General features: G+C 41.2%; 1 protein-coding gene across 2 annotated transcripts in view; it reads right to left on the minus strand.

Annotated features, from left to right (window-relative positions):
* SOS1 (sodium proton exchanger, putative (NHX7) (SOS1)) overlaps positions 1-14,126 on the minus strand; it is a 100,963-nt gene that overhangs the window by 5,641 nt on the left and 81,196 nt on the right. For both annotated transcript variants that reach the window (XM_028211808.2, XM_028211807.2), the window contains 4 exons: positions 9,213-9,310; positions 8,856-8,987; positions 8,541-8,744; positions 8,213-8,419 (listed from right to left, as the gene is read on the minus strand). In XM_028211808.2, the coding sequence (XP_028067609.2) occupies positions 8,213-8,419; positions 8,541-8,744; positions 8,856-8,987; positions 9,213-9,310 (641 nt within the window). The remainder of the gene's footprint in view (positions 1-8,212; positions 8,420-8,540; positions 8,745-8,855; positions 8,988-9,212; positions 9,311-14,126) is intronic.

The raw sequence follows: 14,126 nt of genomic DNA on the forward strand, positions 1-14,126 counted from the left end.
ACTATCATATTCTATACATGCCACTATCCTTCACCAACACCACTATCATATTATATACATGCCACTATCTACCACCAACACCACTATCATATTCTATACATGCCACTATCCTTCACCAACACCACTATCATATTATATACATTATCACAAATTTCCAGCACTCCCCCTCAAGCTGGTTTGAAGATATCTTCCATAGCCAGCTTGCTAGTCAGCTTATCAAATTGCTTCTTGTGTAGTCCCTTTGTTAGCACATCAGCTAATTGTTCACCTGTTGGAAGGTAGGTCATACAGATTATGCCAGCATTGATTTTCTCCTTGATGAAATGTTTATCCACTTCTATATGTTTTGTGCGATCATGTAGAACTGGATTATGAGCTATAGATATAGCTGCTTTGTTGTCACAATAGACCTTCATAGGTGTCGGGTGAGAAAGCTTTAATTCTTCAAGAATTCTTTTAATCCACATTACTTCACAGATTCCATGGGCAACAGCTCTGAACTCTGCTTCTGCACTACTTCTAGCTACCACATTCTGTTTTTTACTCCGCCATGTAACTAGGTTCCCACCTACAAAGGAGCAGTATCCGGATGTTGATCTCCTGTCTGTAACACTTCCTGCCCAGTCTGCATCTGTGTATACTTCAACTTGAAGATGCCCATGTTTCTTGAACAGTAAGCCTCTCCCTGGAGTTCCTTTCAAATATCTTAAGATCTTATAAACGGCCTCAAAGTGCTCTGCCCCTGGTGAGTGCATGAACTGACTTACCATGCTGACTGCAAAGGCAATATCAGGCCGCGTATGAGACAAGTAAATCAATTTCCCTACAAGTCGCTGATATTGTTCCCTCTCTTTGACTTCTTCAGCCTTAGCAGCTTGTAACTTCAAGTTAGGCTCGATCGGAGTCTCCACCATCTTACAACCAAGCATACCTGTTTCTCCAAGGAGATCAAGAACATATTTTCTCTGATTAACGAATATACCTTCCTTGGATCTTGCAAATTCCATTCCGAGGAAATACTTGAGGGCTCCCAGATCCTTAATGTGAAATTCTTTTGCGAGTTTCTCTTTGAGGGCTGCTAACTCTGCTTCATCATTACCAGTTAAAATGATGTCATCAACATAAACAATCAAAATTGCAATTTTACTGTTTTTTGAATGTTTATAAAATATTGTGTGATCTGCTTGACTCTGCGAGAAGCCACAACTGATAACTGCCTTCCCAAAGCGTTCAAACCACGCTCTTGGTGATTGTTTGAGTCCGTATAATGACTTGTTCAATCTGCATACTCTGTCGCTTCCAAGTCTCTGCTCAAATCCCGGCGGTAGGCTCATGAACACCTCCTCTTCAAGATCACCATTGAGAAATGCATTTTTAATGTCAAGTTGATGTAGAGGCCAATCTGAATTTACTGCAAGAGATAACAGTACTCTGATGGAATTTATTTTAGCAACAGGAGCAAACGTCTCCTGATAGTCGATCCCATAAGTTTGAGTGAAGCCTTTAGCCACCAGTCTCGCCTTGTATCTCTCAACGCTTCCATCTGCGTTACATTTTATCGTAAACACCCATTTACACCCAACTGTTTTCTTGTCTTTGGGTAGATCAACTATCTCCCAAGTACCACTTCTCCTTAAAGCATTCATCTCCTCCATGACTGCTAATTTCCAATTCGGATCATCCAATGCTTCCTGTATATTCCTTGGAACAAACAAGTGTGAAATCTTAGATGTGAAAACTCTATGGTTTTTAGACAGTCTTTGATAGGAGAAGTAATTTGCAATAGGATGTTTAATGCAATTTCGGACACCTTTCCTAATTGCTATAGGAACATCGAGGTCGGAAATAGAAGGAATAGGATTACCTAAAATTTCGATGCCAAAACTCGGGTGGACATTCGGGTCATTAGGATGGACATTCGGGTCATTATTCCTCAGATGAAATCGCTTCCTAGTATAAACCTGAAGCTCAGGATTTAGATCATTTTGTAGTACTTCTCCCCCTAAACAAGAATCTTCTTGACTAGGCACTATAGAACTTGGTTCTCCTAAGTGATCATTATCAGACAGATGTGGTTTTTGTGTAGGATAAATGACATTGGGGAGCGGGATAGAAATATCCCAAAAACGGTCTTCTACTCCACTTGTCTCCCCCTGAAGAGAAGTGTTGGGGAAATAGGATTTTGTTTCCACAAATGACACATCCATACTCACATGAAATTTCTTGGTTTGAGGATCGAAACACTTATACCCCTTTTTGTTTGAGGAATAACCCAAAAAAACACATTTGATAGCACGGGGGTCAAGTTTTGAACGAAATTGACTGGGAACATGAACATAGGCAGTACATCCAAAAACTTTGGCGGGTAAATCAGAAAACAACCTCGTGTCAGGAAAAAAAGTTTTGAGACAATCAAAAGGTGTTTTGTATGTTAACACCTTTGTAGGCATCCTGTTTATCAAATAAGAGGCTGTTAAAATTGCTTCACCCCATAAATATTTAGGAACATGCATGTAAAACATTATAGCACGTGCTACTTCAAGTAGATGTTTATTTTTTCGTTCTGCAATGCCATTTTGTTGAGGGGTATCCCGACATGTAGATTGATGAAAAATTCCCTTTTTTTCCAAAAACTCACCCAACTGCTCATTGAAATATTCTGTTCCATTATCAGAATGTAAAATACCAATTTTGGTTTGAAATTGGTTTTCAATCATATTGTAAAAATTTGTGAATAAATTTTTCACGTCAGATTTTTTATTCATCAAATAAATCCAACATAAGCGGGTATGGTCATCAATAAATGTAACAAACCATTTTTTACCAGAAAGAGTAGTGATTTTAGAAGGGCCCCAAACATCACTATGAATCAAATAAAAAGGTTTGGAAGCCTGGTAAGGTTTTGGCAAATAAGTAGAGCGATGAAATTTTGCAAAAATGCAACTTTCACAATGAAAAGAAGAACAATCAATCCCTTTAAATAATTCCGGAAATAAATGTTTCAGATAAAGAAAACTAGGATGTCCCAGCCTATAGTGCCATAGCATTATTTTTTCTTGAACAGAGATTGAACTAGTACTATTAAAGCTCTGAGCTTTTTTATTACTAGCAGGTACTTCATCAAAGTAGTAAAGACCTTCAAGCATCCTAGCACGCCCAATCATCATCCCCGAGTTCTGGTCCTGAAATTCACAATGGGATTCAAAAAATGTAACACGACAATTAGAATCCTTAGATAGTTTACTGACAGACAAAAGATTACAGGCTAAGTTGGGGACGTGAAGAACAGCATTGAGATTAATTTTCTCAGTTAGTTTAATAAATCCTTTTCCTGCAATAGGTGAAAAACTACCATCGGCTATTCTGATTTTGTCATGACCAGAACAAGGGAAATAGGTACTAAATAAATGGAAAAACTAGTCATGTGATCGGAGGCACCGGAATCTATGATCCACGGAGAGAAGTTTAGGCAAGAGAAGGCTTTAGGATTTCTACCTGTTTGTGCCAACAAAACACTAGGAGTACCGGATGAGGAGTTGGATTTTATCAGCTTTAAGAGTTGATCAATCTGCTGTTTGTTGAAGGGACCTGAATCGGCTTCATTAGCGGTAGGAAAGCCACGATTTTTCTCTCCTTGTTTGCTGCTTTTCCAGTTGACAGGTTTGCCATGGATCTTCCAACACGTTTCGCGTGTATGGCGAGGCTTGTTGCAAAAATCACACCAGACCCGTGGCTTATCATCAAACCTGCGCTGGTAATTTGCAGCCTTGTTGGCCGCAGCATCGCTAATTAAAGCAGAAATTTCAATTGATTCACCAGTACCTTTTTTCTTAAGCATGACGCTCCTTCGGCTCTCTTCCCTTCTGACTTCGGCAAATACTTCGCCAATGGATGGGAGAGGAGGTCTGCCAATAATTCTTCCTCGCACTTCATCGAACTCAATGTTGAGGCCGGCAAGAAACTTGTAAATACGGCTGTCTTCCACAGTTTTCTTGTGGTGGTTGCAGTCGTCAACCGATTTCCATTCGTATGTGTTGAAGATGTCAAGATCCTGCCACAACCTTTTCAACGAATTGAAATATTTGGTGACGGAATCATCTCCTTGACGAATCTCTCCCAACTTCAAAGTTAATTCGAAAACTTGAGATTGATTTCCTAGGTCAGAATACATCTGACTAACATTATCCCACAATTCTTGTGCAGTAGTATAGCACATGTAATTAGAGCTTATATCCTCCTCCATGGAATTGACCAACCATGTCATAACCATGGAGTTTTCAGCGTCCCAACTGTCGAACAGCGGATCATTAACAGCAGGAGCCTTCTTGTCACCAGTGATGTAACCGATCTTTCCTTGCCCACGGATATACATCCGGACAGATTGTGACCAGCGGAGAAAATTATCACCATTTAGGCGAATGGTGGTGATTTGGACAGAGTGAGAGTTGGACGTTTTCACCGGAATGGCAGCGGCAGGGGTTGAAGTGGTTTCAGACGTGACTTCCGACATGGCTATGACGGTTTTAGGGCTGCTGTGTTTTTTGTGGCTCTGATACCAACTTAGAAAATATGAGGAAGAAGAACTCCGAAAATATGAGGAAGAAGGAATATATTTCTGTTATATTCAAAACTTCTTATCTTACAAGACCAAATGACACTCCTTATATAGGAGATATTACAAACATCATTATAACCCATTATATGCCACTTACATATTATATATTACCACTATCTACCACTATCATATTATATACATGCCACTATCTACCACCAACACCACTATCATATTCTATACATGCCACTATCCTTCACCAACACCACTATCATATTATATACATGCCACTATCTACCACCAACACCACTATCATATTCTATACATGCCACTATCCTTCACCAACACCACTATCATATTATATACATTATCACAAATTTCCAGCAATATAAATCAATCAATAATACATACAATTTATTCTCTCTCTATTTCTCTTTATACATTAAATTTTACATGGTATCAGAGCAAGGTTAAGACCTTAGTATTTCTCGCTTCACCGGCGGGCGGCAACCTCGCATTGGCCGCCCGCCGGACCTCAACCTATTCCGCTTATTTTCTACACATACCTTGACTTCTTCAACATTTTCTTACACCCCTCCTCCGCTATGTCGGCGGCGGCACCCGCATCATCGTCTAGCCTCTATCGCCGTTCACCTCGCCTCTCACATATCCGTGGTTGTACTCTTACTCGTCGTCGTCGTTGGCGTTTCTGGCGCTGCTTTTCTGCTCGTCACTGCTGTTTTTTTCCCGATTTGCTCTCTCTCTCTTAGCCATGGATTTGGGTGTGGGGTGTAGAGCTGTGGCTCTGTTGTTGGTAGCCATGTTTGCTGGCTTGAAGGTTTCAATGGCAGCAGTGTACAAGGTTGGGGACTCCGCTGGTTGAACCATCATTGGGAATATTGATTACAAGGCCTGGGCTGCTTCCAAGACGTTTCATGTTGGAGATGTCATCATTTTCAAATACAATTTTCAATGTCACGTGTTGCAAGTGCCCCACAAAGAATACCAAGCCTGCAGAAGTGTAAGACAGTAACATGCATCTTCACATACAGCTTGGGTAATGTGTAACTATCAAAAGCACAAGCTTCTTGGACATCCCTCTCTCTCTCTCTCCATGGACCCAACATCATCATCATGCACCCACTCTATCTCCCTCTCTCTCATCTTTTCCCACTTTCAAACCCACTTTAATCATATCTCTCCTTTCTCTTAATTTATTCCATCCACAAATATTTTTCTCTATTTTCTTTATCCATTATTTTCTTTTATTTTATTTTTCTTATTAAACAAAACAACACCACAAAATAACACCAACAACATTCCACAACCTTGTCATTTTATTCATATCAGGGGATCAACCCCGATCACACTTTTACATCAAAAAAAAAAAAAAAAAAAAAAAAAAAGAAGAAAACCCACACAAACAAAAACAAAACTACCACACCCACAGTGGGATTTTTCTTCTCTACTCAGCCGCCGGTCTTTTCTTCTTGCCTCCGTCCTGGGTGGTCCTTGCCGGTGTTGCCTCCGTGCTTCCTAGACCACCAAGCAAGTTGCCTCCTCCCTGCTCCTCCACTACAGCATACGGTGGACCTCCAAATCGGAACATTACGGTGGCCTTCCGCTTCAGCTCCTTATTTTCCGCCTTTAGCACACTTAACTCTGCTCGCGCATCCTTATACATGCGTTGGAGCAGAGCCAGTTGGGCGTTTAACTGCTGCACCTCATTTGTCCTACTCTGCAGCCGATTCGACAAATTTGTAACCGCAGTCATGGTTTCCACACATGACTTCAATGTATACTGATTGGCCTCCACATCCGACTGCACTGCCATTCTTTGCTCCACCGACCGCATCGGAAAGTTCAACGGAGCAAAACCAGAGGTGTTTGGTTGAGGTTCACGGGCCTCCGCACCAGTTATCTCTCTTGTTGACTCATTGAGGTCGGGAAAGAGAGTGAGTAGACCACGGGATGAAGAGGCCATATTCTGGGTAGCTGAACGGGAAGAAGAGGCCATGTTTTTTGGGTTGCTGAGTGTTTCCGAGAAGGGTTGGATACAGAGTATTTTTCAGAGTGTTTCAGTCTGACAACGTTCAGAGGTTTCAGCCTGGTTTGGTTTCCATTGCCTCCGCATTGGTTTATATCGACACTGACGACGCGGCCGACACGCCACTCTGTCGCTCACGTGCCTCGCCGCGTCTCCGGCTCACCTTTTGATGGCTCGACGCTTTCTGTCGGGCACGCCTTTTGATAAAGTGGGCGCGCCTTTTGAGGGCGCGACTTTTGAGGGCTCACTATATATATCCATATATATATATATATTTGGGCAGCCTATATACACCATCATACAGTGTATTTTTTAGGGGTCCGACAAGACTCTGTAAACTGTCCCGACATTGATTTCGGTTAGCTCCTTCATGGGTCCGACAAGACTCTGTAAACTGTCCCGACATTGATTCCGGTTAGCTCCTTTATGGGTCCGACAAGACTCTATAAACTGTCCCGACATTGATTCCGGTTAGTTTCTACAAGGGTCCAGCAAGACTCCGTAAACTGTCACAACAACTGTCACAACATTGTCTGCTACAACGGTCCGACATGACCCCATAAACTGTCTTCTACATCGGTCTGACACCGCCATCCAGTGTCCTCTACACCGTTATGACACCACCATACAGTGTCCTCTAAATGGTTATGACACCCCCATACAGTGTCCTCTCCAACGTTATGACACCACCATCCAGTGTCTTCACCAATGGTCTGACACGACCATACAGTGTCTCTTATCCTCTTTTATTTTTATGTATTTTCTTGTTTTGTTACTCTCTCCAAACTCAAGTTAGTTAGTTCCTATCCCCCTTGAGTTTGCGGGGGGCTGTTAAAATCCACCTACTCTCCACCTACTTCACCCACTTAAACCTACTCCACTAAACCTAACCCACTACACCACTACCACCTCACCTACTCCACTAAACCTAACCCACTACACCACTACCACCTCCACTTCACCTACTCCTTACCTACTACACACTCACCCTCTTCTATATATAGGAATCATGAATCATTGTAATATATATCAATAAACATCAATCAATAATACATAAATTTTTACATGGTTATGTATTATTGACTGATTGTAAAAAAAAAAAAGGGTGAGAGGCCTTGGGTTGGTTGTCTAGTTCTCTTTTTGTTTGCATTTCCATCTGCAAGACGGGGTTGAACGTAAGGGAGGGTTTTGGATAGCTTGATATACATTGTTGGGTAGTTTAAGCTTTTGGAATAATTGGTGACTAAACAGTATTAAGGTCATCAAATTCGTATGTCTTAAGGACATCACTATGCAACTAGATTTTATATGTTTAAATATTTCTTTTTTTTAGGATAAAATGATGTTGAACAACTAACACAGAGCTTTTTATTGCATACAATGGGGGTCTCATGCATATTTATATACTAGTAAACTTGACTACTTAAGACATACTTGTTAGATGCATGTCCAACTAAATTTACCAGACACATATCCCATGCATTTCCTAAATGGTTAGTGCCTGACATGGGTACTTCACAAATTTAGAAAAGTCCATATAACGTAGATGCCAATGAATGAGGCCGTAAATGTTCTACACTGATTAGAGTCACAAACTCCCAATATCATCATACCTGCCAAAAGATATCCTCTGCTGCTGGATTAGATTTGAGCACTGTACGTATCTTTTCAGCTTCAATGAAGTAACACAGTACCATAGAATCTGTGATCATGTCACATACGCATGGCTTGCCAATCAGCACTTCATACAGGCCAAGAGTACTTCCATGGGTAAATGTTGGATGTAATGAGTGCTTATTTTTTATGCTCTTACTCGTCCACTGCCGAACAGAAATTCACATTTGTGACATATTGAAATTCAAAATTTGTAGTGAGAGATCTTAAATGAAATAAAAGTATATCCCTCAGATTCGGATTGACCCAGGCAAATTGTTTAACTACCTTCACCACTCCATTCAAAATGAGCCAAATACCGTCTGGCCTTGAACCCTCCTTAAATAGCGTCACACCACGTAGTTTCATTATCTCTTTGGGAGAATCTGCAAGTTGCTCACAGACAGAAGAAGGAAGCTCTACCAGGAAACGATGGACACTGCTTGGAATCTTCTCTAAAGGAGGGTTCCTTAGTAACCTTTTCAAATCATTCTGCATAAAAATTGGAATAATACTCTAAATATAAATGAAAAAAAAGATTATATTATATATAAAGGAAGACCATAAGAAGGAAAAATGACAAAAAAATATTTATCATTGAACCTGGACAGCATCATGAAGATGAATCGTCTCTTTTTCTTCCAACAACCCAATCTTCTCAAGATTTTTGACATAATCAATTAATTGATTAAGCACACAATATGTTACTTGCCTCGTTTTCACAGAATGAAGAACCTGAAAATGTTCCCAGTGTAAAATTTCTCACAACTTTCTTAGTTAAATGTACCAAACTACAACTAGAACATGCTCCAAGCAGAAATCTACTAGAGAGGCTAAGTTATATTAGTCATTGTCACGTATACAAAAGTTGGACCTATGACTGGATAATGAATTCTAAGAAGAATCCAGCATAATTGATGATTACAAGTACATTCAATGAGGGTGCTTAAACACACAAACCTGAGGAAATGTAGCACGAACTTCTTCCAAGAATTTTCTTGCTTCCTCTCCTTCAGCTTCACTTTCTTTGATGACATTAGTTGCAATGTCACTATCACCTAAATTGACAAAAAGCACGTGTAAGAATTAAAGGATTGTCTCCAATAATGGGGTGGCAGGGAAAATCCGTTTTTGCCCCTTGTGTATTGCCCTATAAACACTTTACCATGTGTTGTTTGAAAATGACCACATAACCTATTAGAATAGGAAAGTATATTCACATATTTTATTCTGATTTGATGTAATGGGCTGTAATGAGCTGGCTTATAATTCTTAACACTTCTGTAATTATGCTTTATTCTTAATATAAAAGGAGATGAGGTTTCACTCATTCCCTAACTTTTTCTCTTCTCTAAAATCTACATGGTATCAGAGCAACTCAGACCCTAGCTACCCTATTCCACCCATACACAATAGCAATACCCAGCCTAGAGCCTCTCTTCTCTTCTCCAATAGCCTCCCCTCTTCACCCCCGCACCCCGACCGTCAACCCAGCCCAGACCAGGCCTCCCAAAAGTCTTTGCCCAGGCTTTGACAGTCCTCCGAGGCTACCTAACACCCTACTAGGGTGAGTCGGTAGCCTCTCAGGCCTTCTAGGGGTCTGTCGGGAGCCCCTCTATGCCTGTGGGCCTGTGTCGGCTTGTTGTGTGGTATCCGAGACTCCTGTCGGCAAGCCTCCAGGGCTCTCCACCTTGACGACAGCCTCTCTGGCCCTCTAGGCCTCTGTCGGCTTGATCCCCAACATCTAGATTTCTGTCGGCAAGTCTTTGTCTCTATCCTATAATGTTTTCAACCTAAAACACACAAACCGCAAAAAAATAAATAAATAAATACACGAGTTCTTAATTCTTTATACTTTCATCGTGGTAGTTGTGTTTTTCCTTCTACTATTATCTTTCGGGTGTGTGATTGTCATTGTGTTTGAGAGTTACAAAGTAGATGTGTGTGTCAATTTCCGACCACACTGCCAAACTAGTACTCAGCTGTAGAACACCGGCAGAATAGATTAAGCCCGAACAACCTATCACAGAAAGATAAGAATCCCGCGGTGGTTTGTCCACCCGGGGGTACTCCGACGATCAAGTCAGTAAAATATCTCTCAAAGATAACCAATAGTGCTTAACTCACTAGACAAAGCATAAAAGACATACCTTAGACCCATGATGGTGCCTCTCTTTTATAGCCAACACAAACCTAGTCCAAATAAAAGCCTAGCTTCAATGGACTTAGGATTACTGCTAATCTTGGACTCCTAGTAGGATTGGGATAAACTCTCTAAGAGTCTTATCTTTACCCAAACTGAAGTCTTCTCCCATTCTAGGACTTTTGTCCCTTATCCGCTTATCCCGGATTCTGGTATCTTCGCAGATAACCTCGGCCTTGCCGAAATTACCTCGGCTTCATGACCAGGATACATGGCACCTCGGCTGGTACTTCAGTGCCACCTCGGCCACGTGTTGTCATTCAAAAAATATGCCCCCACAGTAGAGTATCCATGGCAGATTCCCTTAGTGAGTCTACTACTTCTCAGCCACCTAAGAGCGAGAGTTCCATTATACCTCCTACTATGACTAATAACCTCAACCCTGGCCTTAAGATCAGCACCTCTCTATTCAATGGTCAGAATTATCTAACCTGGTCGCAAAGTCTGACTATTTTTTTGTAGAGTAGAGGGAAGACAGGGTATGTTGATGGAAGGATGCAGGCACCCAATACCACGGATCCTAGTTATGACCAGTCGGAGATCACCAACTCTCCAATCATGGGTTGGTTGATACATTTTATGGTACCTGAGATTGGAGAGGGCTACTTGTCTATGGACACTGCCCAAGTTATTTGAAGGCTGTAGCTACATCGTACTTCAGGAAAAGAAACTTCTCATAGGGTTTTGAGTTACGTTGCTCTATTGAAAGGTCGGTACAAGGTGAGATGACTATCTTCCAGTATTTTACCTTCCTTAGCAATGCGTGAAAGCGGCTTGATCACCTTCAGGATTTCAAGTCCATCTATCCCACTGATTCTGCTGGTTACCAGAAGTTTGTGGCGCAAGAGCAGGTCTTCAAGTTCTTGGAAGGCCTAAATGTGGAGTATGATCCATTTCGGTGTAGAGTACTTGGCATGGATGTGCTTCCTTCTCTCTAGGAAGCCTTTGCTTTTGTGCAGAATGAGGAGAGTCGCCGCTATGCGATGCTTCCTTCTGCTACTATTGATCGTTCAGCCTTGGTTTCTGCACCCCCTAGCAATATCCGTGGTTCTTGTCATTCCTTCGAGAAGGATAATATTTTCTGTGATTACTGTCATAGACCTTGGCACACACGAGAGACTTGTTGGAAGCTGCATGGGACTCCCTCTGGTGGTCGAGGAGACCGTCCTGGTACTTGAGGGGGTAGGTTTGGTCAGTCTAGACGCCGCAGGGCCAATGCTCAGGCACATCTTTCAAACACTGTTGAGCCACCATCTTCCTCTCCAATTGTCTCCCCTGCTGCTGATGTTTTGGGGTTATTTGTCTCGAATTTTGAGATTGCTCTTTGCCACTTGCTAGATCGTCGAGCCTCCACTTCTGCTACAGGTACACCTTCTTCTTCCTTTGTCAATTCAAGTAGCTTAGCTGCCTCCCCATATGCATTGCTATCTCATACAACTGTACCATGGATTATTGATTCTGGCGCTTTCGATCATATGTTTGGCTCCTCTAATTTATTCTCTGAGTATAACCCCTCCTCAAGTCAGGAAAAGTGCGTATTGCTGATGGTACAATTTCGTCTGTATTAGGAAAAGGTTTAATTCATGTCACCTCTTTCCTTCCTTTGTCCTCTGTACTTCATGTTCCCAATTTTAGAGTTAACCTTTTATCTTTGAGTCGTACTACTCGTGATTTAAATTATAGTGTGACGTTTTTTCCAGATCATTGTTGTTTTCAGGACCTTATCACGAGAAAGAGGATTGGTAGTGATAGAGAGGAACATGGTTTCTACATTTTAGATCAGACAGACAAGCTGGCTCATTCATCTATCCAATCACAATCTACTAAGGATGACATTTGGCTATGACACCGTTGCTTAGGACATTCCTCTTTTTTATTACTTAAGCATTTATTTCCTTTTGTTTTTGAGAAAAATAATATGTCTGATTTTCAATGTGAGTCATATCAACTTGGAAAACAATACTGAGCCTTTTTTGCTCCGTCTACTAATAAAAGTTCAGTTCCATCCCGTTTCATTCACTAATAAGAGTGAGGTGTTTTCTGTGTTTCAAAACTTCCATAAAATGGTTTGTACTCAATTTGGGACGATTGTCCATATTCTACGTTCTGATAATGGGAGAGAATATATCGACTCTGGTCTTGCCAATTATTTCGCCACTCATGGCATTATACACCAAACTTCATGCACTAATACCCCTCAACAAAATGGTGTTGCAGAACAAAAAAATCGCCATCTCCTCGATATGGCCCGTTGTCTTTCCTTTGAGATGCGGGTTCCTCATTCCTATTGGAGGGAAGCAGTTTTCATTGTCACTTATTTGATTAATCGCCTTCCTACCCAAGTCCTTCACAAACAAGCCCCTCTTCAAGTTTTGTTCGAATCCACCTCTTCCGAGTTCTCCATTTCTCCTAAGACCTTTGGTTGTGTTTGCTTTGTCCATAATCATTCACCCACTCATGGTAAATTAGATCCTCGGTCTCTTAAGTGTATTTTTCTAGGTTATTCTGCCACCCAAAAGGGGTATAAGTGTTATCATCCTCCCACTCGCAAATGGTTTGTCTCCATGAATATCAACTTTATTGAGTCTCAGTCTTACTTTCTCTCCTCCCCCGTGTCACAATCATCCCTTTAGGGGGAGCCTTGATGTGAAAGAGATTGTTCCACTATCGCTACTGGTTGAACAGCTTGTGGATGGTGAACCAACAAAGGAAGTAGGCAAAGATAAAGTTTATGTCAGGGACAAGGATAGACAGAAAGTCACCTGGATACAAGAGACTACTTCCCCTCCTATACTGCCAACTTCTTCTAAAAATGGCTGTCCAGAGTCGTCCTCTTCTCCTAAAAACCCAGGTAATTCTGATCCTAATGCTCCTGTTCCTGAGTTTTCCGATCTTGATGTTACCATTGCTAATAGGAAGGGGGTTAAGTCATGTACTCAGCAGCCGATTACTAATCATATCTCTTATTCTAATTTGTCTTCCTCATATAAAGCCTTTCTGTCTAAAATTTCTTCTATGAGTCTACCTACCAATTTCCAAGATGCTCTCTCTATTCCTAAATAGAAACATGCTATGATGGAGGAGATGAGAGCTCTCAGCAAGAATGACACTCGGGAGTTAGTAGAGTTATCTAGATGAAAAAATCCAGTTGGGTGTAAGTGAGTGTACACTGTAAAACATAAAGCCGATGGTTCCATAGAACGATACAAAGCAAGACTGGTTGTTAAGGGCTTCACTCAGACTTATAGGGTAGATTACTAGAAGACATTTGTACCAGTGGCTTAAAATGAACTCTGTGAGAACACTACTCTCTCTTGTAGCAAATTTGGATTGGCTACTTCATCAGTTTGATGTAAAGAATGCCTTCCTTCATGGAGACCTAGCAGAAGAGGTTTATATGGATATTCCCCCTGATTTTGTAGATGCCAAGTCCAAATGTAAAGTATACAGGCTCCAGAAGTCACTTTATAGGCTAAAACAATCTCATAGGGCTTGGTTTGAAAGTTTTGCTCAAGCTATGTTGAGATATGGGTTCAAGCAAAGTCAAGCTGATCACACCTTATTTGTGAAACACTCCTCACATGGTAAAACCACATCTCTTATTGTTTATGTTGATGACATTGTTTTGACAAGAGATGACGTTGAGGAGATCCCTCAGTTGAAAGAATACT

The sequence above is a fragment of the Camellia sinensis genome, chromosome 11 (genome assembly GCF_055761805.1).
Source record: "Camellia sinensis isolate YWXY chromosome 11, ASM5576180v1, whole genome shotgun sequence".
Lineage (NCBI taxonomy): Eukaryota > Viridiplantae > Streptophyta > Magnoliopsida > Ericales > Theaceae > Camellia > Camellia sinensis.